The sequence below is a fragment of the Peromyscus maniculatus genome, chromosome 7, assembly GCF_049852395.1.
Source record: "Peromyscus maniculatus bairdii isolate BWxNUB_F1_BW_parent chromosome 7, HU_Pman_BW_mat_3.1, whole genome shotgun sequence".
NCBI lineage: Eukaryota > Metazoa > Chordata > Mammalia > Rodentia > Cricetidae > Peromyscus > Peromyscus maniculatus.
The window spans coordinates 108,663,315-108,690,799 of record NC_134858.1 but is presented as its reverse complement, the minus strand read 5'-3'; the positions used below and the strand labels follow the sequence as shown (position 1 = coordinate 108,690,799).

Below are 27,485 nucleotides of genomic sequence, written 5' to 3'. Positions count from 1 at the left end.
AATTCTCCACTCCTTCAGCCTCATAAGTTTGCAAAAAGTTCTCTGACAACTCCGTTTTTCCTTGGGGGATATCCCTCATCCTTCAAACCTCAGGTGAAAGGCCACTTCCTCCAAGGAAGCCTTCCCAAGGCCCTCAAACATGTCCCCTGTGGTACTCTTTAATAAAACTGTTTACTGTTGTCTCAAAGCACTTAACGAAGTTATAAATACACACATTACATATTTCCTCAATTCTAGGAATGCCAGTGACTACAGCACACACAGATAACTGGTTTTCGAGACAAAGAAATCGCTAAGTATCTGAAATTTGAGGAAGAATGCATTACATGGTCTTCAGTGTCTACTTCCCTCTAGAATCTAAGCTCCACGCTAGACACTCCATACCCTCTAAACATAGCAGTGTCCACACAAATTAGGTGCTCAATAAATGTGTGCTGAATGAATATCAGAAGCTCAATGTTGCCAGGTGTGGTGGACCATGTCTACACAGCGAGCTCCCAGTCAGTCATCAAGCACTACATAGGGAGATCCTCTCTTTAAAAAACAAAACATGGCTGGGCGTTGGTGGCGCATGCCTTTAATCCCAGCACTTGGGAGGCAGAGCCAGGCGGATCTCTGTGAGTTCAAGGCCAGCCTGGGCTACCAAGTAAGTCCCAGGAAAGGCGCAAAGCTACACAGAGAAACCCTGTCTCGAAAAAACAAAAACAAAAACAAAAACAAAACACAAAGGGCTGGAGAGATGGCTCAGAGGTTAAGAGCATTGAGTGCTCTTCCAGAGGTCCTGAGTTAATTCCCAGCAATCACATGGTGGCTCACAACCATCTGTAATGAGATATGGCACCCTCTTCTGTATACGTAATAAATAAATAAATCTTTAAAAAAAAAAAAAAAAAAAAAAACCAGCCAGGTGGTGTCAGATACCTTTATCAAGGCAGAGGCAGGTGGATCTGTAAGTTCGAGACCAGCCTGATCTACAGAGTAAGTTCCAGGACAGCCAGAGCCATAAAAAGAGACCCTGTCTCAAAAACAGAGAAATAAACAAAAAACAATAAATAAAAAAAACCAAAGTTCATGTTTGTTTTAAAAAGAAGCTACAGCCTTAAATGAAAGCTGGGATTAATACTCTTAATTCCTGCTGACTATGGTAATTCTTCACATTTTAAGAAAGTTTTTGTACTTGCCAAAAGTTTTTTTAATCTTTTATTTACCATGACCTAAAAATAAATCAGTTACTCAGAGCAGCAACGTCACCATCAGCTCTGACCAGCTCTTATGACTGCCACTCCATCAAGCACTGCCACAAGGTGTCTTTTTACCTAAGCAGAACCTACCTCTTTGTTCTTTTCCTCAGGATGTTAATCTATAATCAAAACCCACAAACTTCTGGTTCTCCTAGATGCCTGAATGGCTATTATGTCCTTAGGCAATAGATGATAATCCAATAAAGCAGAACCAATAGATGAACAAATAAACAAACAAACACAAACATATACACAATGGAATATTACACAGCCTCTAAAAAGAATCAAGGTTACCTAAAAGAAAAAAAGATTGTCAAGAGGCAGAGATCAGGGAAGACTGCTATATTACAGTGTCTTCTAGACATGACAGGGCCCTTGCCACTAAGGAACTCACAGCAGCTGTGGTTTCCCATATGAGACTTACAAAAGATCAAGCCAGTCACCATTTCAACATGGATGGGGGAGGCACTCACAAGGCCCCACCCCTAGCTAAAGAGCTACTGGCAACTGGGTGCTGGGAAAGGGAGAGTCGGTGTTCTCAGGGGTGTGATTTCTGGTAGGTTGCCCGTGCTCCGGCGGTGCACCCACACCAGTCTGCATACGGGCAGCACTGATTGGACTCAGAGGGTTATTAAAAAAAGAGGACATGAAGTGGGAGAGAGATGGGGGATGCTGTGGAGGAGTTGGGGTAATGAGGGATGGCTAGGAGCAAGAGATTGAATACACATGAGACTCTAAAAAATGATAATAAATATATTTACAGAAAAATGGCTGTCTGCAATTCTTTCTAGAGGCTTCAGTTTCTTCTCAGTATCACTCATCATATATAATTGTCTAAAAAAGGGGGGAGGGTAAATACTCCCATATTTTTAGAAAAATAGATTTTATCCGTGTGTGTGTGTGTGTGTGTGTGTGTGTGTGTGTGTGTGTGTGTGTGTGTTATGTACGCCTATGTTCCAGAGCACATGTGTAGGTTCAGTGGACAATTCTAAGAGTGGTTCTGCCCTCCACCTTGCTGAGGCAGGGCCTCTTGTTTCTGCTGCATTATGTACTTCAGGATACCTGGCTCTCCAGCTTTCAGGCAATCCTCCTGCCTCTCCCTCTCATCTCACCATAAGTATGAAAGGATTACAGATGTGTGCTACCACATCTGGCTCTTTATATGAATTTCTGGGATCTGAAATGTCAGGCTTGTGGGGCAAATGCTTTTACCACCAAACCCTCTGCCCTACCCACCTCCAATTTTAAACCAAACAGTACAGTAAATTTAATTTTTACCTAAAAGTATGTAACTTATGTAAATACTGTAAAGGACTGTTTTTTTCATTTTTAAAATATCATTTTTAGCCAAAAAATATCTGACTTCTAAAATAATTTTATAGCCAGTTTTTAGGTAACTTTTCTTTACTTCCATACTCTCCTACTCAATTTTTAGGTAATGTTACTCCAAGTGCTCTTCTACAAAATGTGGCTTCTACACTACAATGCTGGCTAAACAAGCATGAAAACCAGAGCTTGGTCCCACAGACTCACATAAAAAAGCAGTGCACACTGTAATCCCAGCATTGAGTAGGGAAAGACAAGGGAAGCCCTGGGGCTTGCTGGTCAGCCAGTCTAGCCCAGTTAGCCAGCTCCAGGTTCAGTGAGAGACTCTCCCTAAAAAACATAGGGTAGAAGAGCAATGGGTTCAGAGGGTAAACGCATTTGATGCACAAGCCTGATGATGTGAGTTTTGAGTCCCAGATCCCACAGTAGAAGGAGAAAAATAACTTCTAAAATCTGTCCTGACCTCCACAGATGCGCGCGCGCACATACACACACACACACACACACACACACACACACACACACACACACAAAGAAGTAATTTTAAAAGGGTGTGGTGACACAAACCCATGTTCACAATGGGAGTAGGGGCAGGACAGACTTGGGAGAGTCAGAATTTCAAGGTCTGCATAGGGAATTTGGGGCCAGGCTAGGCTACATAAGAAAAAACTGTGAAATACCAACAACAAAAGGTTCAAATTAAAATACCAAAAGGATCTCACTGCCAACTTTCCTGATTGAAGTTGTTAATAGTTTTATATATACCTGCTAAAAGTTCACCCTTCTAGAGTATATAATTCAGTATTTTCAGTATGATCATAGAGTTGTACAATCATCATTATTACCAAAGACCAGAAGTTTCCATTATCATACACACAAGGAAACCCATACACCTGAGAAGTCACTCCTTAATGCTCCTAGCTCTGATATCACAATCCATCAATTTCTATGGATTTGCCTACCCTGATATTTCATACAAATAAAATCACAATTAAATGTTTTTACTTATAATTCAAATGCTAACTAGCTTTCAAGAGGAAACAAAGACTATGTACACTAAGTCCAAAGGAAACAATGCTAATCCTGAATGAGTCTTTTACTAAGGTCAAGTCTGCAGCTACAGTCAAAATCTGAAACATAGTTAGCGCCTCAGAAGAAATCCCAGCTGAGAGCTATCCGAAATACCCACATACAACAGGAAATGCTGCTAAGAATCCAAAAGCAATGTCCTTTCCCATCCTCCTACCCTCTCCATCCGCCCTGCCTGGAGTTATCAACAAATAGAAACAAAAACTCCCTAGAAGCTCTGTTAGTATCTAAAAGAATTAAACACAAAAAACTCCAGCAAAGCCCAGGATCCAGCTCAGTTGGTGGTGCTTGTCTAACATGTACAAAGCCCTGGGACCCAGCTCCAGCACCATAAAAGCCAGATATGATGACACACGCTTGTAATACTAGCACTGAGAGGTGGAGACAGAAGGACTAGAAATTCAAAGTTCATCCTTGGTTATAAAGGAAGTTCAAGGCCAGCCTGGGCTACATGAGACCATTTCTCAAACAAACAACAATAAGTGAATAAATAAATAAATAAATAAATAAATAAATAAATAAATAAATAAATAAATAAATAAATAAATAAATTTATATAGCCACTGCAATGTTTCAAAAAGCAACCTCAGATTGCAGTCTCTGTCAACATTCACCCAGCAGCAGCTCTGAAAGCTATGAGGCCCAGTGAGTCATAACACAGTTCTCAGAACGCCAAACTTCTAAGTATCCTAAGTGACATGCCCGAAACATATATAATCCACATAATTATAATGAAAAATTAATCTCAGATAAAGTCTCAGAAAAATTGAATTCAGAAGGGATACAAATCTAAGAACATTTAACCAGAACAGACTGATTAATATGTGAGAGGCCAACCATAATGTCTTGTTCCCAGCAGCCATCCCACGGCTATCTGACAAACGAATGCCTGCACCTGGGAGCAGCATCGTGCTCCTCAGTACACACCTCTCTAGCGATGTTACTCAAAGCTTCGTCTTCGGCAGAAAACCGATCTTTTACGGGTGTTCTTTTCCTTCCGGAACCAGGCGTCCCCATCTTGTTTTTTTTAAATAACTCTTTAACTCTGAAAAATGAGTTTACTCGTGTTCAGCCCTGAAATAAACAGAAACAACAAGTTAGGATGTTCTCCTTGTAGAGTCTTAAGGCTTAGTTAAACATTCAATTTTGAGACTGCAATTCTATCTCTCCTCAAAGACATCAGTAACTGAATTCCTTTTTCACTACAAATTATTTCAGTGCATTTTAGAATATTTAAATTTATATCAACTACCAACTTGCTAACTTCAATTCACTAAGCTATTCACAACAATCTATAAGAACATGTTATCTTAGCTCAGAAAACTGTAATCAAGCTGTAATCGTACCTAACAATATAAAATTAATATACCTTTTCTAAAATCTATTTCTAATCATGAAACATTTCAGAAAAAGGCATTCAGCCTAAAGTTTTAGAATATACTGACAAGACTTTAATATTGAGCTGTACAGTAACAGAAAGGCAAACTTGTGTTTTAGTATGATTTAAAAACCAATTCCAATTAAATCACAACACACAGAACAACTAAGTGAAGGTCTGCTGTCCTGCAGTTGATTATAACCACCACTGTTCATACCATCGCATCTGTGTTCTGGCTATTGCCGGGTACCACAAGTGCTGAAGAGAGAGTAACAAAACAGACAGCCGAGCAATTAAGAATGTATCTATGAGCCGGGCGGTGGTGGCACACGCCTTTAATCCCAGAACTTGGGAGGCAGAGGCAGGCGGATCTCTGTGAGTTCAAGGCCAGCCTGATCTACAGAGCAAGATCCAGGAAAGGCGCAAAGCTACACAGAGAAACCCTGTCTCGAAAAACTAAAAAAAAAGAAAAGAAAAAGAAAGAAAAGCAGGGAGGAGCTTTCTTAGAGGTCTCCAATCTTTCTCCATGAAAGCTCAAATGAGTCACAATAGATGCAAGCATTTAATAAACTACTAAGCATTCCAGAAAGTACCTTTTTTTTTCAGTTTTTCAAGACAAGGTTTCTATATGTATCCCTGGCTGTCCTGGAACTCACTCTGTAGACCTGGCTGGCCTCAAAACTCAGACATCTGCCAGCCTCTGCCTCCTGAGTGTGGGATTAAAGGTGTGTGCCACCACCTCCTGGCTATTTAAAGTGTTTTTAATTACCTCTTTTACTTATGTACCTTACAAAACTGACAACAGGCCATTGCTCATCTTTATTTACAATTTTAGACTGTGCTCTTTTATAGTTCGAGGGACTAGATAAGGCAAGGACTATATGAACGAGCTGAATGCTCAAGCCCCTTTTCTTTCTTTCTCTGGAGATGGGTTCTTACCACGCTGCCCATGCTCTTGAGCACCTGAGGTTATGGAACTGTATCACTGTGCTGACCACAGTTTCAGGCTTCTGACTAAACAGAGACAGTCTTAGGTCTTTTTCTTCGGCATGCACATGTGATAGCACTACCCAAGCTAAAGACTTTTGTTGACTCAAAGAATAATTTATGACAAAATTAAAATACTTTTAACTATAACCATTTTACTGTGAATGACATTTATATAATGAAAAGAAAAGGCTATAAGATATTTTATGATATTTGAAGTCACTTCTTAGAACATAAAGGAAAACATGAGTTTGGAGATGGCTGCCTCGAAGTTTTTCAGTCTCCTTAGCAGAAGGCAACCAGTCTATACAGAAACACAACTAAAGAAATTATTCAATGGTATACTTAAAATCTGTGCAGATTTTTCTACATAAGTTTTGTCTCAAAAGAAACAAGATCTCTATACAAATTTTAAACTCAGCTAATGATATGCAGGCTAAAGCACATAGTGTTGAAACATGCCAGTGTCTGCTGCTTACTATGCAGCAGTAAGACAAAGTGAGGGCAAGTTCACTGTACTCAGTTCCAGCTATTCCAGTTTTCCTGTGGGCTTTAAAACTTGTTAAATAACACATCTGGGGAAAGTAATGGTAGAGAAGAATGAATGACGAGGTCAACAAAAGGTATGGGAACTAAGGAATTACATTTTTTTAATACTTGATTTGAAAAAATTAAAAGTAAAGGTAATCTCATACAAATAGTTATATATGCACTTGAAAAAAAGTGACTGACAAAGGAAAGAATGGTCCAATTCCCTAAATTAAAAGAGAAGTTGGGAGAGAGAAGAACAAAAGGAATTAGTTCAAGACATCAATCCTACAAATATCAAGATGAGATCAATATATAAAATGAGTAAGTCATTTGCAAAATCCTTAGAAATAAAAATCAAGAAATTGAGAAAAAGGTACAAAAAATTTTTAAATGTAGCTGAGCCTGATGGCATGTGTCTCAAGATTTCAAGTTCAGGTATTTTGAGTTATAGAGTGAGACTCTGTCTAAAAAAGAATAAAGAAATGAAAGACAAAAAATAACTATATTAGCCAAAACCCCAGAACTTCTCAGAATAAGGGAAGGGAAACTGAACACAAACTCACTCTCCAAAGAAAATCAGAGTCTACAATGGTTCTGCTAGGCTCGTGTTTATGAAGCATAACACCTACACTCACGGACTACCCTAAGAACTGTAAAAATGCCTTTTTAAGTCTTGTGGTCTAAACATACACTATTCTCCACACTCAACAAAACAGATAATCTGTCTACTTCCTATCTTCACAAGATGACAGGCCAGTAAGGGTGCATTTCCTTCCTTGCTAACCCTGCTATTCTATAAATGAACAGTAATGGAGTATATGTATGAGGCAGCTTTTATAATAATCAGTTATCAATCATAGAGAACCCAAAGTTGGATGATGTACTTTTACCAACAAATGCATTCTCCACACCCGGATAAGCAAACTAATTTCTAGGGTCGTTCAAATGGCCTTCTTTCTCTATGCCTATTGAAGTATCTCAGAGAATGAAAAGGGGGGTTGGGGGTGGAATTCATATTGTTAAAGACAGAGACTTAACTGAAATAAACAAGAAAAAGGTTTGGGAAGATAGCTCACTAGGTAAAAGACTTTAGTATGCAAGCATGTCAAATCCCCAGCACCCTTGTAAAAAATAACTGGGTGTAGCCTTGTACCTGAAATCTCAGCTCACTCTGAAGACCAAGCTGGCCTCAAACTCACAGAGATCCACCTGCCTCTGCCTCCTGAGTGCTGGGATTAAAGGCGTGCACCACTGCCACCCGGCCTATCCATCTTTTTGAAGATTATTTTTATTTGTGTATATATGTGTGCATGAGTGTATGTGCTCTATACATATAAGTACATGTGCCTGTGGTGGCCACAGAGTCTTGGATTCCCTAAAACTGGAGTTACAAGAGGTAGTGCACCACCTGGTGTGAGTGCTTTGAACCAAGCCTAGGTCCCTGCAAGAGCACTACATACTCTTTACTGCTGTAAGATCTGTAAGGACGCTTTACTAAGAAGGAGTGGGAAGCATGAGCTCCAGGGATGGCTTACAGGTAATGGTTTACAGGTTTACTGGCTGCTCCATTAGAGGACCCAGGATCAATACCCAATACTTATATGATGACTCAAAGCCCTCTGTAATTCCAGTCCCAGGGGATCTGATGCCTTCTTCTGGACTTTGTAGGCACTGCACACACATGGTACACATACATGCAGGCACCACACTCTTACACATAAAAAGAAAAAATTATTTTAAAGAAGGCCTATTTATCTTTCCTTTGTTGCTTCTTTTGGTATTATATCCAAGAAACCACTGCCTATCCAAAGGCCACAATATTTACTCCTGCTTCTATTATTCATGAAGTTAACTTTTGAATATGGCACAAGTTAGGGACCAAACTTCATTCTTTTGTCCTGGCACTATGTGTTGAAAAGACTACTCTTTCTCTAGTAAAATACCATGTTAGTAAAAAAAATACAAAAAAAAAAAAAAATCAGGTGGTGGGCCAAGATGGCTCCGTGGGTATACATGCTTGCCAAGCAAGCCTGCCAATGGACCTGTGTTCAATTCCCAAAACCCATGGAAAGGCACAAGGAAAAAAATCAAGTCCACAAAAGTTGTTCTCTTACCACAAACCTGCACCATGGCTTGCCCACATGCTCCACTCCCATCACACACACTAATAATATAAGTAAACAGAACTCTGTAATCACCTGGCTACAAAAGTAATGGCAGCTCTGAGGGTACTTGGTCCCATACCATCAATCTATATAGTTTTCTTTATGCTTGTTCCACACCATCTTCATTTGTGTGGCTTTGTATAATGTTTTAAAATTGGAAAAAGTGAGTCATCCAACTTATAACTTGTTCCTTTAAGATTTCTGGCATGCGAATCCTGTGCACTTCCATGGAAATTTTAAGACAGTTTGCCACCCTGAACTATAATAGCAATTGCAATGGCTTTATAAGTCACTTGGGTACAACTTTAATAATATTAAACCCCCAACCCAAAATGATGGGACTCTTTTCAGGCATCTTGGTCCTCTTGATTTTGCTCTACACCATCATGTTTTCAATGTGTAGGTCTTGCATTTCTTTATTAAATTCATTCCTATGTCACAAGTGTCATTTAGAAGCTCAAACAGGTAAGTTTCTATAAATTGTTACATGCGACAGAAAATCATTATCACTGATGCCAAAAAACAACAAAGGTTGTGAAATCTGAGTATCAAGGGAGAAGGTATCAAAGGAAAGCTCAGAAGTCAATTCTCTGGATATAGTTAGTCTTTAGTTGAGCTGAGGGTGGGTAGGTGAGAAAGTGTACCTTTCCAAACACAAATATAAGCGAGGTGTGGTGGCACACAGCCATGATCTCAGCGCTTGGAAGGCTGAGGCAGGGCTGTGGCAACAAGAGCAACACCGCTTTAGATCTCTTACTGAACAAGGTGCATTTCTGATCCAACTATGACTTCCAAGGGCATCGGCACTTACATGTACATTCTGACACAGACACATACACATAACTAGTAAATCTTTTTAAACTAAAATAAAAAGATTAATAATAAAGAAAACAAAATCACATGAATAATATGAATGTCCCAATTTCTTTTAATCTGTAATAAAAACAACACAGAAAATGGGGGGTTGGGGATTTAGCTAGCAAGCACAAGGCCCTAGGTTCGATCCTCAGCTCAAAAAAAAAAAAAAAAAAAAAAAAAACAGAAAATGGCTCAGGCTGACATGAATAGCTTTAAGTCACAGCTGATGAACATGAGGGCAGCCTCAGAAATGGCAGCCTCAGAAAACTGAAGGGAAACAGAAAAAGAAAAGGCAAATTTAATATGCCTATTCAGTAGAAAGATGGAAAATGGCATAAAACAAGTGGGTAAATGTGTTAAACTATGCACATATAAATAATAGCAAATGTAATACATTCACATTTTCACCTTTAAGCTTTAAATGCTGCTGATTAAACCTTCACATTAACAGCTGTAATAGAGCTGCTTCCTAGCAGAAAAGCATCAACTTTGGGCTGAGGAGAAACAGCTCAGAAACTAAAGCCCTTGCTGTAAAAGAGTGAAAACAGGAGTTTGAATTTCCAACTGCTATGTAAAGGACAAGTGGATGTGTCCCCGGCTCCCTCTCCACCCATGCCCCCACGTAATCCCAGCACATCCTTGGGGCAAGCTGGCTAGTTAAGTGATCAGCAAGCTCCAGGTTCACAGACAGACACTGCCTTAATAGAGAGCAACTAAGGACTTCAAGCTCTAACCTCCACATACATGTACACCCACACATACACACAAGAACACCACACACACATAATACACATACAAAAAGCAACAATCAACTTATAATAACCAACACTGAGACTATAGCAATAAACTAAATAGAGGAGGGATCCATTTAGTCCATGAGAACAGCTGGCTAAAAATTCTGTACCTTGTCTACCTTGCATATCTAGGTAAGCACTCTATGTCTGAGCTAAAGACCCAGGCCTTTCTTTATCCATGTTTTTGTGTCATGTAGCCTGTGCACAGCAAGATGTACAGTAAATGTGGAATGGATGAATGAGAACTAGTAACCTCACTAAAACTGGTTCTGTTTGCCATTTAGTACAGAAAAAGTAAGGCCTACCGGTCTAACTTGCACAATGAAATAGAGCAGCTGGGTAGGAGGGCTGCTGGAGACCTTGCTCAGCACGTAACAGACCCTGGGTCTTGACCTCCAACACTGAAGGGACTGTGGGGCTCCTCACTTCAATTAGTTTGATTTTTTTAATTCCATATTTGAAGTTAATTTTTTTTTTTTTTTTTTTTTTTGGTTTTTCGAGACAGGGTTTCTCTGTGTAGCTTTGCGCCTTTCCTGGAACTCACTTGGTAGCCCAGGCTGGCCTCGAACTCACAGAGATCCGCCTGGCTCTGCCTCCCGAGTGCTGGGATTAAAGGCGTGCGCCACCACTACCCGGCTCTTGAAGTTAATTTATACATATATGATCACAATTTCAAACATAAATTGCTAATGTTTCAATGTCTTTAAAATAAAAAGTGGAGGGCCAAAGAGATGGCTTAGTGGGTAAAGGCACTTCCTACCCATCCTGATGATCTGAGTTCAATCCCCAAGACCCACATGGAGGAGAGAACCAACTCCTCTACACAGCCACATCATGGCACACGAGTACTACAAACATGCACAAGCACACAAATAAATGTAATAAAAAAATTTTAAGACTTGAGTTCCAGTTATACATAGAAGAATAACCACAATTACTTCATTTACTTCCTTAAACTCCAATAAATCCTAAGTTTTGAGGCATGGTAACAGTGGGAGGCTTTAACTTCAATAAATGTTTAAGATGCATAAAACTAAGTGGAGAAGAATCAACTGAGGATAGCCAGCAGTGACTGCCACAGCATAAGGACCAGTCTTTGTGATGTCCCTTTAACCTAAGTCTTGTGCAGGTTTTCATCCAAATTCAGTCTGCCTTGACCCCATGTTGAGTTGTGGTCCCTTCCTCTGATGCCTAGATAGGTTGACCTACTTCACAACATGATGTTTGACTTTTATCTATCCCCGAGAACCAGAATATGATGTGCTCAAAGGCAAGAAGCATACAAAGCAGTCTGCTTCCCTAACCATATTTCTCCAGGTTTTTATTAATACCTTGTAAACATTTCAGCTACAATAGATGGCTTGATTATTATGAGTCATATCTTTCTCAGAACTCATGAACAAGTTTTCCCAAAACTATACCCATCAAGGGCTTGAGGAAGACTCTTCCAATTTTCCACTCTCAGGAGCCTTCATCTAGTTAGTAGTGGGCAAAATGGATTTTCCTTCCATAGCTACTCAGTTTTCCAAAGCCAAACAATGAGACACACCGTGGCAAAGACGGGCTTAACCATTCGCCAGGCTGTTCCCCTTTTCTGCCTGGACCCCAGAGTCATGTTATGTTCTCATCCTTCCTGTCATTTCACTGCATTCTATGAATGCAGTATGAGCAAGAGCACAGAGTCCAGGTGCACATCAAACTTTCTGAAATCTACCACACTCCCTCTCTTTATCCTGGCATCTGCCAGTCAGATGCAAAGCAATAGTGAGGCCCTCCAAGGCCCTAGGGATAGAAAAGTCCCTATCGATAAAAAGCTAAAATTCTGGGATGGCCAAACACCCTAATAGTTGTGCCAGAAACCCCATCCAAGGACTGAGAAATCTGGATGCTGACATCCACGGCTAGGCCCCGGGTGGAGCTCCAGGAGTCTAATTAGTGAGAAAGAGGAGGTTTATATGAGCGAGAATTGTTGAAACCAAGGTTGGATAAAGCACAGGGACAAAGAGCCAAACAAATGGAAACACATGAACTATGAACCAAAGGCTGAGGGGCCCCCAACTGGATCAGGCCCTCTGAATAGGTGAGACAGTTGATTGGCTTGATCTGTTTGGGAGGCATCTAGGCAGTGGTACCAGGTCCTGGGCTCCATGCATGAGTTAGCTGTTTGAAACCTGGGACTTATGCAGGGACGCTTGGCTCAATCTGGGAGGAGGGGACTGGACCTGCCTGAACTGAGTCTATCAGATCGATCTCAGTCCTGGGGGAGACCTTGATCTGGAGGAGGTGGGAATGGGGGGTGGGCTGGGGGGAAGGGGAGGGAGGCAGGAAGGGAGAGAACAAGGGAATCTGTGGCTGTTATGTAGAACTGAATAGTACTGTAAAATAAAAAAAAAATAAAAACTATTTAAAAAAAATTACTCAGTGATTGAGGAATAGGCTAATTCTTGAACTGATTCCAAACTCACAGCAGACAAGAATATAAATGTGAGGGAAAAAGAAGCTTTGACTGCATTAAGTCACCGTGACTTAGAGATTGTTAAAGTGGTTAACATAAGTCATGGATGTCACACATGGCAGGACACTTACCTGACATGCAAAAAAGCCCAAGGGTCAATTCTCAGCGCCACAAAAAGCAATGAATCTGTTCTACAACACAGAGCAGGAGGCACAAGTGTCCAATTTTTCAAAATTAAACTGCATATTGAGTAGGAATGCATACGAGAGTGAAGGAAACCACAGTACCTGGGGAGCAGTGGCCCCCAAGACAGCTACTGATGTGTAAGTATGGCTGTGACCAGGTGGAGAACAGTAGATACCATGGAAGGAAATCCTGAGGGACCATCCCAGATAACTAGGTTAGGTTAGTTTCCTAACCTAGTAGTCAGAATATTGATGCTCATTTTATTATTTAATAATTTTTGTTTCATTATTTTTCTATATTCCATAAACTAGTTGCTACTTATGTTACATGTTAATAAATATAGGAAAATCTGGAAAAAATGAAAAACTGTTGGAGCATGTGAGTAGAAGCAACAGATAAACAGAAAATTATGCAAATTTTTAATAAAAAATTTAGAAAGCATCAAAATAAAATATGCAGCTGAGTAATAAGCAGTATCTAATTATAATGAAAACATAAATTACTGACTTCAAAATTAAAATGTTACAGAGGTAAGGTAGAACATAAAGAAGAAATGAAAGCCAGGAATGGCGGGTCATGCCTTATATTCCCAGCACATAGGAGGCTGAATCAAGAGGATCACCATGGGTTAGAGGCCAGTGCAGGCAACATAGTAAATTCAAGACAGCACAAATTACAGTCAGACCCTATCTCTAAAAAAAAATTTGTATTACAAAAATCACAACAAAACTAACAGCAATTCTAAAGAGAGTAACATTTAAAAGCACACATTTCGTTAAACAAAGGGGGTATATACCATGTGTTGTTTTTGTAACCAGCTATAGCAAACAAATTCTTCAGTGGCTCCCTGCCCTGAATCTCCTCTCTAGCGGTCACCACAGTGTAAATATCGCTGATAGGTGGGACCTATGATTCACTTCTATCCAAGGGAATAGGGCAGAGGTCATAGGATGGCTCGCCTGTGACTGCATTACGTTTGTGAAGACTGTGGTGCTAGCTGACTTGCTGCATGCTTCCCTGTGGTGGCTTGATGGAATGCAGGAACTACAAACAACTGCAGGCTGCCCCAGGAGCTGCTGACAACAGTCTTTAGTTAGTGCTCTCTAGCTGAGGAAGAAGCAGCAATGCTAAACCACAAGAAAATCAATTCTGGCAACAACCTACATGAATTTGGAAGTGGATTTTCTCCAAGGTAAGTCTGCAGGTGAGACTCAGCCGAATCAACACCCTCAGTACAGCCTCAACACGCTCAACCCACTCAACTGCTCTACCACTCCGACTCCTGCCACACAGAAACAGATCAAATACATGCTGTGTTGTTATTGTTGTTGTTGTTTTCAGAGCTGAGGACCGAACCCAGGGCCTTGAGCTTACTAGGCAAGCACTCTTCCACTGAGCTAAATCCCCAACCCCCAAATACATGCTGTTTAAAGCTACTAAGTTTCTATAATTGCACACAGTAGTTCTGACCTTTAAAACTTGGAACAGAAAAACTAAGCAAAGTTAGAGAATACAAAAACTAATACAAACACAAAGTGGGGGGTGGGGGGGAGTTCCCCTGGAGAAAAGAGGGAGGGAGGGAGGAGACAGGGAGAAAGGGAAAGAGACAGATTTCTATACACCAACAATCTAAAAGGGAAATTCAGAAAACAATTCCACTGATGATACCATTAAAAATAAAATACTTAGGAATAAACTTAACCAAGGAAGTAAAGTCTATACATTGAAAATACTGCCAAAAGAAATCAGGGAAACATAAATTAATTGAAAGACACCATCCACACCATCACAGATTAAAAGACAGCACTATTAAAACAGCAAAATTGGTAAAACAATCTACAAATTCAATGCAATTCTATCAAAAGCCCAACATGCTGGTTAATTTTAACTGACAACTTGACATACCTGGGAAGACAGTCTTAACTGAGTAACTGCCTAGTTTGGGTTGGCCTGTGACATGTCTAAGGGATTATCTTAAGACTCAATCTACTGCTGAGGCTGGGCCCTGAACTCTATTAAGAGTGAAGAAGCTATCAAGCAGGTCAGCAACATGGATGCACTCATTCCTCTCTGCTCTTAACTGTGGGTGTAATGTAGGCTGTAAATTCCTGCCTTGACTTCCCCACATAATGGACTATGATCTCGAATTTTAGGCCAAAAGAATCCTTTTCCCCAACCTTTCTTGATTTAAAATTTTATTACAAAACTACAGTAATTAAAATGGTATGTTACTGGCATAAAGCAGACCTACCTATATATAAATCTCTATATGCATGATCAAATGATTGCCAACAGGCCATCCAAAAGAGAATAAATCATCTTTCCAATAAACGGTGGTACTGGTAAATTCATACTTGAATAAAGTCAGACCCTTTAGATTACACTATATAAAAAAGTTAACACACCGGCTGGTGAGACAGCTTGGTTGTCGGCTGTCTCATAACCAAAACATAAAAGTTAACATAGGATGTATCAAAGCCTAAATATATGAACTATAAATCTTTTCAAAGAAAACACACAGGAAAATCATCATGACATGGGATTTAACATTTCCTGTTAAATTTGACAATATTAAAGGCAATAAAAGGAATAGACAAACTAGATTTCACCGAATTTCAATTTCTGTGCATCAAAGCACACTATCATATCAACAAAGTAAAAAAGCAATCTACAGGAGAAGACATTTGTAAATAAAGGGGTGGTATCTAGGATATATAAAGAACTAAAACTCAATAACAACAACAAATTAAAGGTCAGTAAGATGGCTCCGCAGGTGACGGCATTTGCCACTAAGCCTGATGACCTGAGTTTGATCCCTAAAACCCCAAGTAAACATGGGAGGAGAGAACCTCCTCAAAGTTGTCTTCTAACCTCCACATGAATGCTGTGAGCACATGGACATGCACCCAGATACATACCCTACCTCTGTGTGTGTGTGTGCATACTAAATAAATACTAATACAATTAATTTTTTAAAAGATGTGGGACTAGAGATATGATTCAGTGGTTAAGAGCATTGGCTGCTCTTCCAGAGAACATAAGTTTGATTGGCAGCTCACATGGCAGCTCACAACCATCTTAACTCCAGCTCAAAAGGGCTCTGATGTCATCTGGCCTCCCTCCAAGAGCACTTACTGCATACACTTGGTGCATAGACATACCTGAGGCAAAACACCTATACACATAAAATAATTTTTAATTAAGAGATGGGCCAGGTATGGTGTATGGTGGCACACAGCTTTAATCTCAGCACTGAAGAGGCAAAAGCAAGGCCAGTATGTTCTACAAAGACAGAAGTAGCCTATAAGTGGACAAAAAGATATTCAGCATCATTAGTAATTAGGAGAATACAAATCAAAATCACAACGGAGATATACTTCACAAACTAAGATGGCTTTCATGGAAGCTGGGTATGGTGATGCGCGATTTTAATCTCAGCACTCAAAAGAGGCAGTTGGAACTCTGTGAGTTTAAGGCCAGCTTGGTCTACAAATGAGTTCCAGGACAGCCAGAGCTGTTACACAGAGAAATCCTGTCTCAAAAAAACAAAGCTGGGCAGTGGTGGCGCATGCCTTTAATCCCAGCACTCGGGAGGCAGAGCCAGGCGGATCTCTGTGAGTTCGAGGCCAGCCTGGGCTACAGAGTGAGTTCCAGGAAAGGGGCAAAGTTACACAGAGAAACCTTGTCTCAAAAAACCAAAAAAAAAAAAAAGAAAGAAAAAAGAAAAAGAAAGAAACAAACAAAAAATATATGGCTTTCATGACCAAAAAAAAAATTTTTTTAAAGAAAAGAGAAAATAACAAGTGTTGGTAGACAGGATGTAAAAATGGTACAGCCTCTGTGGAAAACAGCATGGTGATTCTTCAAATACTTAGACATAAAATTATCATAATTCAGCAGCTCCCTTTCAGGGTATATACACTAAATAACAACTGAGGACCTGAAGGCATAGTCATATACCCATGTCCTTGGCAGTACTGTTCACAATAACCACAAGGTGGGAGACTTACATGGCAATCAACAGAAGTCATACATACATGCTTCAACATGAACGACTTTGATGGCATTATGCTATATGAAATAAGCCAGAAATATGTGAGGTGGCTAGAGTAGAGTAGTTAAATCTACTCTAGAGCCAAAAGTATCAAAGCGGCTGCCAGGGGTTAGAGGAAGTGAGTAGTACGGTCTGATGGGCAGTTTTCAGTTCAAGATGATGAAAAAGTTCTGGAGATATATGTTTGGATGGCTGCACCACAATTTGAATGTACTGTAATGCCACAAAATTGTAGAATTACACATGGTTTAAGAGGTTAGGGTGGAGATCGGTGGCAAAGGGTTTAGGTAGCATGTGCAAGGCCCTGAACCCAGTCCTCAGCACTCAAAAATGAGGTGGAAGAGACTTAAATTTTACATTGTATACATTTTCCACAATGAAAAGAATGGGAAAACTCAATATGGTAATGTTATTTAAGTTTTACCACAATCAAAAAAATAAAACGGGATGGATTGCAAGGGATGAATTTGGCAAGACAAGTAGACAATGACCTCATTTCCTTGATTGTCCACATAAATAAAGCATTATGTATAACATGGGGAAAAAATTCATTTGAAACGGAAATATTTGTCTATCTTTAACCTATAAGCGTTGAATCACTCAATTTCATTTTAAAAAATAGTAACAACATGTGTTTGCTAAATTTATTCAATTTTATTCAACATAGATTGTTTAAACCATTTAACAGGAAAATAAGTATCCTAACATCCTATTGTCTGTAGACAGTATACTTTAATTCCTAGCTGTTAAAATGTTTCTGTTTAAAAGTGGGACTATGAAATAATAATAAACTGCTTGCAAATAGCTTAAAAATTAAATGTTTCAAAATCACTAAATATATCAATTACATCAAAACTAGTTATGTGATGCTCATATGAAGAAACCCTAAGGTATATACAAGGTTCAAAGTGAAGACGATGGGAAAAATGAACTGTGATCTGTTCGTGGTGGGGTACAGAGAGGTGGCAGTTCACTTCTCAGAAAATAAAAACACCTTGATATGTAATCTAAGGTTTCTCCCGATCTTTTACCATTCTCAGCTCACCCTGTATTTTATTTTTCATTTTATTGTTCTAGGGGAGAATGCCTGAAAGTAGGAAGAGATGATAGGAATAAACTAGCTAACAAAAGAAAAAGAAACTATCGTTCATTGTGCTCTCCTTACATTGAACCCGAAGGGTATCAACATGAAATGCTAACGACCCCACAACTAAATTCCTGATCTAATCTAATGTAAGTGACCAGGAAACTATGGATAAATTATACCTGCAAGCTGAATCCTTCAGAAACCATTGACTGTAATACAGCTCAGCAGCGAAATACAGAGACGTGAACCTTGGTCCCAGGGTGTAACAGTAAGTTGTTAGACAGCTTTCTAGTCGAAGAAGTGAGGCCACTAAAGAACTTTAAACCTAAGTGCTCACTAAACATAGACAACGCCAAGGTTTTCATGCTGCACTGCACAGCACAAGGAGATAACTATGTAGTCTGCTGAAAACCAAGGGTTTAAAGGTACAACTTCAGGGCCAGGAGAAGGCTCACTGGGTAAAAGCACTAGCTTGCCCCAAATGTCACAACCAGAATTTGATCCCCAGGAGCCATATGTTGGGACACCCAACTCTTTCAAATTGTCCTCCTACTTACATACCCACACCCACACGCATACAAAATAAATAAAATGGAAAAATATTAAATAAAAGATACAATTTTACAACAGTTTCTTGAAAAAAATAGAATAAGAAACTAATTTAGCTGTGTGAATACCAAAAACTCCTGTAAAACAGTCGTTATTCCAAGATCCCAATGGCAAATGTGAAGGACTCTGAATTGGACCATTTCAACTATATGGCCTCCCTATAACCATAACAATGTGCACACGCACACACACACACAGAGTCAATCATTTTGACTGATTCTTGGCAAGTGCTCCCAGAACCAGATTATAAAACATTAAGCTGGGACAATCCTATGTTCCCCCTCATGCACATTATTCTAAAAAATTCCTCTTTAGTTCTCTGCAATCAAACTCTTTCCAAAAATAAGTAAATAAATAAATAACAGAAAACACCTGGATGCTAGGATATGTAATATACACACTCAGCAGATTTTCACCCCAAAATGTGGCCTCACTCTTCTGGAGGCAAAAGATCTCCATAACCCCCTCTTCTGCAGTTACCACTTTCCCTGAACCGCAGGCCTTCCTGACTTGCAGCAGGGCCAGGCCAGATTACGGTTATGTGGTAGATCTGTCAGGCAAGTTTTGACAGAGCCTCAAAATAGACCCTGGACACCATCCAGGGAAAGTGCCACTCAGGAGTTCCAGCTTCACCACACTTGAGCCTCTCAGTAGTTATTTCTCTCTGGTCTCTCATTTCAAAAGGACAAAGGCTCCTGGACCTCACCCTAGGCATGAGTCACCCCTAGAACTTCAAATTTCAAGTTTGAAACTCCCTTGGTCTGCTCACCAACTCTGCGGAATCAAGTCTAAATCTATACCTACTTCCTGCTTTGACAAAGGAATCCACCAACAGTGCTCTGGATTGCAAAGGAATTTCTGGCTCTCGGGTTCCATCATGTATTCTACTTTAAACAGACAAACTAGGATGTGGAAGATGAAGAAACGGTGCGTCATTTCTTTCTCCTATGACTAATATCCGTTAACTTTAGCAGAGCAAAAACATAAACTATACAAAAGTTGTTTTTTATTTTTTGTTGTTTTCTGTATGTAGCCCTAGCAGGCCTAGACTTCACAGAGATCTGTCTCTGCCTCCCAAGTGCTGGGATTAAAGGTGTGCACCACCACACCCAGCTATATAAAAGTTTTCAATTAACAGAAAACATAAACTATGAAACAAGCCTATAAGGTACAGCCATTTTACCAAATATAAGTGGTTTGTGTTTGTCAACACCAGACTTCAACTATGGTATTTTGATATTTACCAGTTCAAATTAATCATATTCCAAATTATCTTAAGTTGACTTATAAAACACATTTGCAATTTTATTTGAGACAAGGTCTTATTACATGCTGTTAGACCATGGTAGTCTCAAACTCTCAATCACCTGGCTTAGCCTCCCAAATGCTAACAACAGATGCATGATATGAACCCAGTTCACAATAAAGTAATTTTTAATTCTTCCTCCTCTTGTGGCTGAGAAAACATTAGCTTCTATTATAAAATAAAGCCTAGTATAAAATGAATTTCTCATGTTCACAACCTGAGTATCAACCTCACAGTCATATATTCAAAACTACATTCCACAGATATATTTATAAACTGCCAAAAACTTGTTTAAAAGTTTTTTTATAGCACTGTTTATAGAAGAACAAAAATGATCTAATGTTTACTAATAGGGAATTAGTAAAACTATAGAAAATTAATAAATCCAGTCTTTTTACAGTAAAATGAGATTGGAGTAGGTGCCTATACAGAAAAAAATATCTCAGCTACAATTCAGGTAAACAACACTTGTAGACACATGCAACTGTGTATGTACCTGAGAATTTAGAGGAGGAAACAAACAAAGAGCCCATTAACCATGGTAGCTTGGACAGGAGAGAGGTGTATGGGAAGTCAAAAGTTTGTGACAGATTCTTTTACATGTTTTATCAATCTTTGAAAGGTTTACAAATGTCACTGAGCCCACACCATCAGCATTTCTTTCTCTGTAGGTCATTGTCCCTCTTTCCACCGTCTCCATTTTTACCTATTTCTTTCCCTACCTCTAGACTAAAACAAGAGCACACGCAGGTTGCAAGTCTCAGTGGCTGTCCAAGAAAGCTCATTCTCTCTTAGCTCTCCATGCCAACCACAGAATAAGTAAATAACTGAACAAACGAAAACATATAGCACATAAGCCCAGTTTTATAATTTATGGTTTTAGTATAAAATATAATTGTTTTTAAGTCTAGACTAATTTACTGTTGACCAAAAGTTTGAAAGGTTAAAGTGCAAAGTGCAATGTCAGTCACTCGTTTCCAGGGGGGAAATGGAGAAAAGGACTAAGACAGTTTACTCACAGAGAAAACCCTGCTCTATTCCTTTCCTTCTAAGGTTTTAAAAGCTGAGCTTTGAATGATGATCAGAGTATTCTTTATCTGCAAGCTTGATAAGGTAGTATGTCTTCCCAGGTAAGGGATCGATTCCATCCGCTCTCCAGACAGAAAACAACTATCTAAAAGGAAAAGACTACAAACCACATTGTTTTATAGGGACAATAGATAGCACTCCTTGAAAAAGGACAGAAGAATTTTATTTCCTTTTAAACAACCCTCACCAATGCTCGCACCATGCATAAGAAGTATCACCCCACCTCATCATGATATCATCAGTTCTGCTCCTTTTCACTCTAGGAACAGGCTAGTAATTCACAAAGACCTTTGCAAGAAATCACTCCCTCCTTCTTCCTAAATTAATGAAAAAAAATTGTTTTTGTATTGTAAAAGAGAGATACCTTGCCAAATATATTTTCTCTTTTCCCTTTATTATGGAGATGCTTTAATCCTAACCTAAAAAGAGTTCCCTTATGTATTTATGCATCAAGACTGTTCCCGATGAAGGCTTTCACAAGGGATTTTCCAAAGGGAATCTCTGTTTACAAGGAACAGAAACTCTTAAGTCATCATCTTATCAGCTGGACAAAAACAAAAAGCAACATTAGGGAACACTCTGAATATAAGAATGGATACCCAAAGTGGAAAAAATGCCAAAATGTAGCCAAAGAATTAAAGGAATGTCTGTCTTAAGGAACAACAATAAAGTAAACGATATTACTTTCCAATTCTAACTGCCAATCAAAGTAAAATAGGCAGGTCTCTAAAAACAAAAACAACAATAACAACAAAAACAAAAACAAAAGAAACCGGGTAAACAAGGTCATCACTATCAAGAACTATAGGATTCAAAGTTATTTTGCATCTCATTTTGACAGACTAAAATGATCAAATTACACTGCTGCAATAAAAAGTTATTTCTAGTTTGAAATTAGTCAATTCTAAAAATAAACCAAAACTTCAATACACAATTCCTTCCAGAACAGAACAGAAGTTAGTATAGTCTCATTCAACATTTTTCAGGATAGAATGCCAAGTGCTACAGCTTCCCACTCAAAAAGCTATTTTATATAGAACAGACTCTTCCACAGTACTTTTTCGTACCTTAGTGTTGGTAGCTCTCCTTCCCACTGACATTTATTTGGCATCTAAACCCCTTCATTTGTCTTCCCACATCTGGTTAAAAAAAAGGGGGGGAGGGGGTTAAATTGCAGCAGTCCATTTAGTAACTAACAAAGAATTATAAATCAAAACATTCTGCAAGTTTTGAAGCTTTATTTCCATACCGTAGTGCATGACAATAACCACAGAGCAACAAACAGAACCAAACATTATACATCCCTCGCTATAAAAGGAGTAAAAATTATCTAATTAAATGGGGAGAGACAAACTTGGCTTTCCACTATTTCAATGTGAAGATCTGTATCAATGATTCACACATTGAGTGTGACCTAACTTCCTACATGAATCACACTTTCCGAAATTCTTATTCGGTATGAGTGTATTAAATACGAGGTCATCGTTTCTCTGTAGTTGTTAAACAGAGCATGATGTTGGTTAAATCGGGCTAACTCTGCAAGACATTCAAGCCATGGTAAACCTGGCCAACTCTCCCTGCAACATTATGCATTCTCCAGTAATTGCAGCTTTTCACACCTACTCCTGGAGCACACACTGGGGGGGGGGGGGGCACACGTCAAACACTGATTAAGAATGTATCATCCATACCCTGCACTCCATCTCCTCGTTTCCTTACTGCATCTCTTCCCACTGTGATAACACAACACAAATAGCAGTCACTCTGTTATCCTTACACAGTTTTGAGTCAACCTACTGTACAAAAAACTGTGTGGCAAAAATGCTGAGTCACTAAATGGAAAAATAAAGAGCTACAAATAGTGGAAGTTTAGGATGCCCTTTAGCCGTGTTCCAGCATTTTGTTTGTAAGTCTCGGGGTGGGGAAAAAAAAAAAAAAAACACAACACATAAAGCAAACATTTGAACTTTTCTCCTTTGGGTTTTCTTATGTCCCCTGCTTCCTGCTGGATATCCACAGCAAAGGCAAACCAGGCCTGGCTGGAACTATGGAACTCCACTCCACAATGTGGGTGTAAATAACGCCCCGTATTAGTCAAGCATTAACCCTGACCGTCCTGCCCTGAGCCAGTTAAGCCCGCGCTTCAATTCAGATCAAGAAGGAAGCAAGACAAGGGGGGGAATCTCATTAAAAAAGCTACGCCCTCCACCGGCTTGACACCGTTCCCGGGGTGGCGGCTCCTCCCGGGACAGACTGAGGACAGAGTCTGAGGGAGTGTGGCGCTGGGAACGAGCAACGGGAGCTGGGGCACCCAGCTGTCCCAAGTGATGCCCGGTCCAAGGGGCGTAACCCCTTCTTCCCTCGCGGGGGGCCGGAGAAGCGGGAGCCGGCGACCCGCTAGGCGACCCCAGTCCGGAGCCGCCCCGGGGCAGCTCCCCGGGACAGCCGGGCCCGCCGCCTGCTCTTACCTGCGTGTGGAGCGGGCTGAGGCTGCGGCGCCGCCCGGAAGGGCCGGAGCGGCCGCCCGGGAGCGGGGCAGGGGCGCGGCGGCCACACTCTGTCCCTACCCCGTCCACCGCGCGGGCCGCGGGGAGGCAGAAGAAGGGCTCCTCGCGCCGCGGCCGGTCGTGCAGTCACACGCAGGGTGCCCTTCGCGCCGCGGCCGGGACGGCGAACAAGACCCGGGATGAGCCGCAGCCCGAGCGGCGGCTGCAGCTGCGGCGGTGGCGGGGCAGAGGGGCGGGGCCACCGGCCGGCGACCCGCTCACCCGGAAGTAGTTGTGGCGGGCAGGCGGGCGGCGGGTGGACCGGCGCGCGCCACACATAGGCTTGCAGCCTGGCCGGCGGGGCGCCGGGGGTCGCATCAGAGGATGGAGCGGGTGGCAGGGAAGGCGACTCGCTCTCGCTCAGGCCGGGCCTGGCCCCGAGAGTTGGTACCGGAGCCTCGCGAGGCCGCACTTACCGTAATTTTGGTCTCTAAGCGGTCTGGCGGGAGGGCTTGGGGTAAGTGAGACACCTGGCGCGCCGACTGTGGGAAAGGATGTGAAGGGTGGGTGTGGCGGAACGAGATGAAAATACCTGGTTTTAAAGAAACTCCCAGCTGAGGCTGTGGGGCAGTTAATCGGGTGCTCGCTTGGTGTGCCTGTAGCCCTGGGTTCCATTCCCACCATAAAGCCAGGTATGACGCCCTACACCTGTTGTAGGTTCAGGTACCCTGAAGCCTGTAGCAGAGCGCGGGAGTTTGAATCACCATAGTGAGACCCGTTCTCACACACACACACACACACACACACACACACACACACATGAATCACCATAGTGAGACCCGTTCACACACACACACACACACACACACACACACACACACACACACAAATCGTGGACCTGTCCTTCAATCCCAAAGTGCCTGGAAACCCAGCAGGTTCAAAGTTCAAGGCACCGGAAGACCAGATCCCGCTCTCGGAGAAACTTACCTTCTAATTGAGCAGGTGAACTTGAGCAGATAAACAAGGTGATGACAGGCTGTCGTGGAACTCAGCAGCAAGCAATGAGGAGAAAATTTTGAGGGTGAGGTCGCTGGCTGGGGAAGATGGTCAGAGAAGACCTCTGGCAGGAAGTGATAGCTGAGCAGGTTTCTGGGGGAAAGGGCACAAAATGCTCTTGGACTCAACCTCCCACCTACAAAGACTGCAGATTTCAGAAACCCACGAATAAGCCCACAGATTCTGTGTTAGGTTTTTGTCTAATGGCTTCTAGAAGGACTTTCTGGATTGCCCATCCCACTGAGACATCAAAGGCTTGATCAACCTTAACGTCCCTGGGGCTGTCACTATGGCATTAATCCTGAAGGTTCAGCACACAGGGGAAAGTGTGCTAAGACAAACTGTGTGTGTATCTGTCTATCTGTCCACACACACACTTGGCATACATGGGGGACAACCTTGGGTGTTGTTCCTCAGGAGCCATACTCCTTGGTTCTTTTTTTTTTTTTTTTGGTTTTTCGAGACAGGGTTTCTCTGTGTAGCTTTGCGCCTTTCCTGGAATTCACTTGGTAGCCCAGGCTGGCCTCGAACTCACAGAGATCCGCCTGGCTCTGCCTCCCGAGTGCTGGGATTAAAGGCGTGCGCCACCACCGCCCGGCTTCTTGGTTCTTTTTTAAGACATTAAATCTCTCATTGACCTGGAACTCACCAGGTCGGCTAAGGCGGCAGCCTCTCCAGGGCTGGGATTACAGGCATGCGCCACCACACCCGGCTTTCTTTTTCTGTAAAAACAGGCATTGAGGTAGAGTTCTGAAGCAGCTTTAGAAGTTCACTCTTGCTGTTCCTTCATATTTCGCCATCTCTTTGGCAAGAAAAACAACAGCTGCACCTCTTGTTGTAAGAGCCTGAGATCAAATGATTCGAATCTTGTGGAGAATGTTGTAGACTGACACTAACATTTTGTCATTACAAGGAGTTCCTGACTCGGTCTATGACCCTGGATTGTATCGTAGGCAGTCTTTCTCTGCACATTAACTATTTCTTTCTGCCAAAAATATCTGTTCCCAGATCTTTATGGAATATTTTGACATGTGAATGCCCCAGGTCTGTGTGGGCTGGCTGCTCTGGGGACATATTAATAGATGAAGGAAATTTTTGCAAATGTTTATGCAGTTTTGGAGAATGAGATGGCTGGATCTGTGCATATTTATTCTTTCCACAACAAATCATAGTTTTCCTTGATGATGGCAAGAAATAAAATTTTTCCTTTTTTAATAACAAATACTCATTGCTGTGTTTACTTACCTGATTCAAGTATTATACTTTTTTATTTCTACTATTATGTTTGTTTGTTTGTTTTTTGAGACAGGGTTTCTCTTTTGTTAACAGTCCTGGCCATCCCAGAACTCTATTTGTAGACCAGGCTGGCCTTAAATTTACAGAGATCCGACTGCTTCTGCCTCCTGAGTGCTGAGATTAAAGACATGCACTACCACCACCCAGCTATTTCTACTATTGTAATAGGTGAAAATTGATATATTTTAAACATGAATTTCTCTTAATGGCATTAATGTGTTTTTCATGTTTCTCTTTCCATATTTTTAGACAAATTTGTCTTGGCAAAAGCAATACTATGTTTCTTTATTTGGAACACATATCTGGAAACATCATTAGTTCAAACATTAAAAATAAGCTGTTAAAAGTTGTATTTGCTTGCACAAGATCAAGCCAACCAAAAATTCAGCATGGATGGCAGAGGAACTCCTGAGACCTCAACCCTTGTAACCAAGAGCTATTGACAGTTGTTGGCTGCTGAAGAAAGGAGAGTAACTGTTTTGTAGACGTGGCCGTGCCCCAGCACGTGGCCCCACACCTGTGTACATATGGTCAACAATAATTGGAGTCGGGGGTGGAAAGATGGCTCAGTGGTTAAGAACACATACTGCTCTTTCAAAGGACTGAAGTTTGACTCCTAGCACCCACCTTCTGTGGCTTACAACCATCTGTAACTCCAGCTCAAAGGAAATCTGCCACCTCTGGCCTCATTGGGCACCTGCACTCATATGTACATATTCACACAGAGACACACATATATGCATAATTAAACATAATAAAAATAAATCAGAGCTAATAATTGGTCAGGACTATTACTACTAATAATTTTAAAGTTGAAAGGAGAATGGAATAGGAGTTCCCAGGGGGAAGGTAGAGGGAGGTAGTGGGTGGGGGTAGATAAGATCGAAATACATTATGTGCATATATGAAATTTTCAAAGAATAGAAAGATCTTTTAATGGGCTGCTTGGGCTAAGACGGTGGGTCCACAACTAAAGCACTTGATGTGGCATGAAAACCAGAGTTCGTATGCCCAGAATCCACATAAATGCCAGGCAAGTGTGGAGTTCATTTGTAATGCTAGCATTAGAAAGCAGAGACAGGGTCTCCAGGGCAGGCTGGCTAACCAGACAAGTCACATCCATGAGCTTTGTGTTCAACTGGAAAACCCTGCCTCAATGAATATGGTGGCAAACACCCACACGTATGTGAACACAAATGCACATTATTCACATACACAAGAAAAAAATAGGCTGCCACTTTGTAAGTCTAATAGTGTGTGTGTGTGTGTGTGTGTGACCCAAATTTCTTCATTAGTATCATCTTATATACCGATAGTCATTTGTTTTGTTTTATTGTTTTTCAAGACAGGGTTTCACTGTAGCCCTGGCTGTCCTAGAACTCACTCTGTAGACCAGGCTGGCCTTGAACCCAGAGATCCACCTGCCTCTGTCTCTGCTTCCTGAGTCCCGGAGTTAAAGGTGTGTGACGCCACCACCCAGCTCCTATAGTAC

The 27,485-nt window shown here is 41.0% G+C and overlaps 1 protein-coding gene and 1 long non-coding RNA gene across 33 annotated transcripts in view; one reads left to right on the top strand and one right to left on the bottom strand.

The window, feature by feature from the left end:
- Positions 1-23,763, bottom strand: part of Lrrfip2 (LRR binding FLII interacting protein 2) — a 108,478-nt gene extending 84,715 nt beyond the window's left edge. For 25 of the 32 annotated variants that reach the window (XM_042281792.2, XM_076577195.1, XM_076577193.1 and 22 more), the window contains exons 1-3: positions 23,624-23,763; positions 22,223-22,294; positions 4,584-4,730 (exon numbers count right to left, since the gene is read on the bottom strand). In XM_042281792.2, the coding sequence (XP_042137726.2) occupies positions 4,584-4,673 (90 nt within the window). In that variant the 5' untranslated portion in view covers positions 4,674-4,730; positions 22,223-22,294; positions 23,624-23,763. Of the gene's footprint in view, positions 1-4,583; positions 4,731-21,085; positions 21,250-22,222; positions 22,295-22,846; positions 22,884-23,623 lie in introns of those variants that run through there. The other 7 variants (XM_076577185.1, XM_076577204.1, XM_076577212.1 and 4 more) reach the window with 4 other exon arrangements.
- Positions 23,764-23,951: 188 nt separating this feature from the next.
- On the top strand, positions 23,952-26,771 carry LOC121830999 (uncharacterized). Its single transcript, XR_006074383.2, has 2 exons — positions 23,952-24,158; positions 26,243-26,771. It is a non-coding gene; the product is annotated as an uncharacterized LOC121830999 (long non-coding RNA).
- Positions 26,772-27,485: the final 714 nt, after the last annotated feature.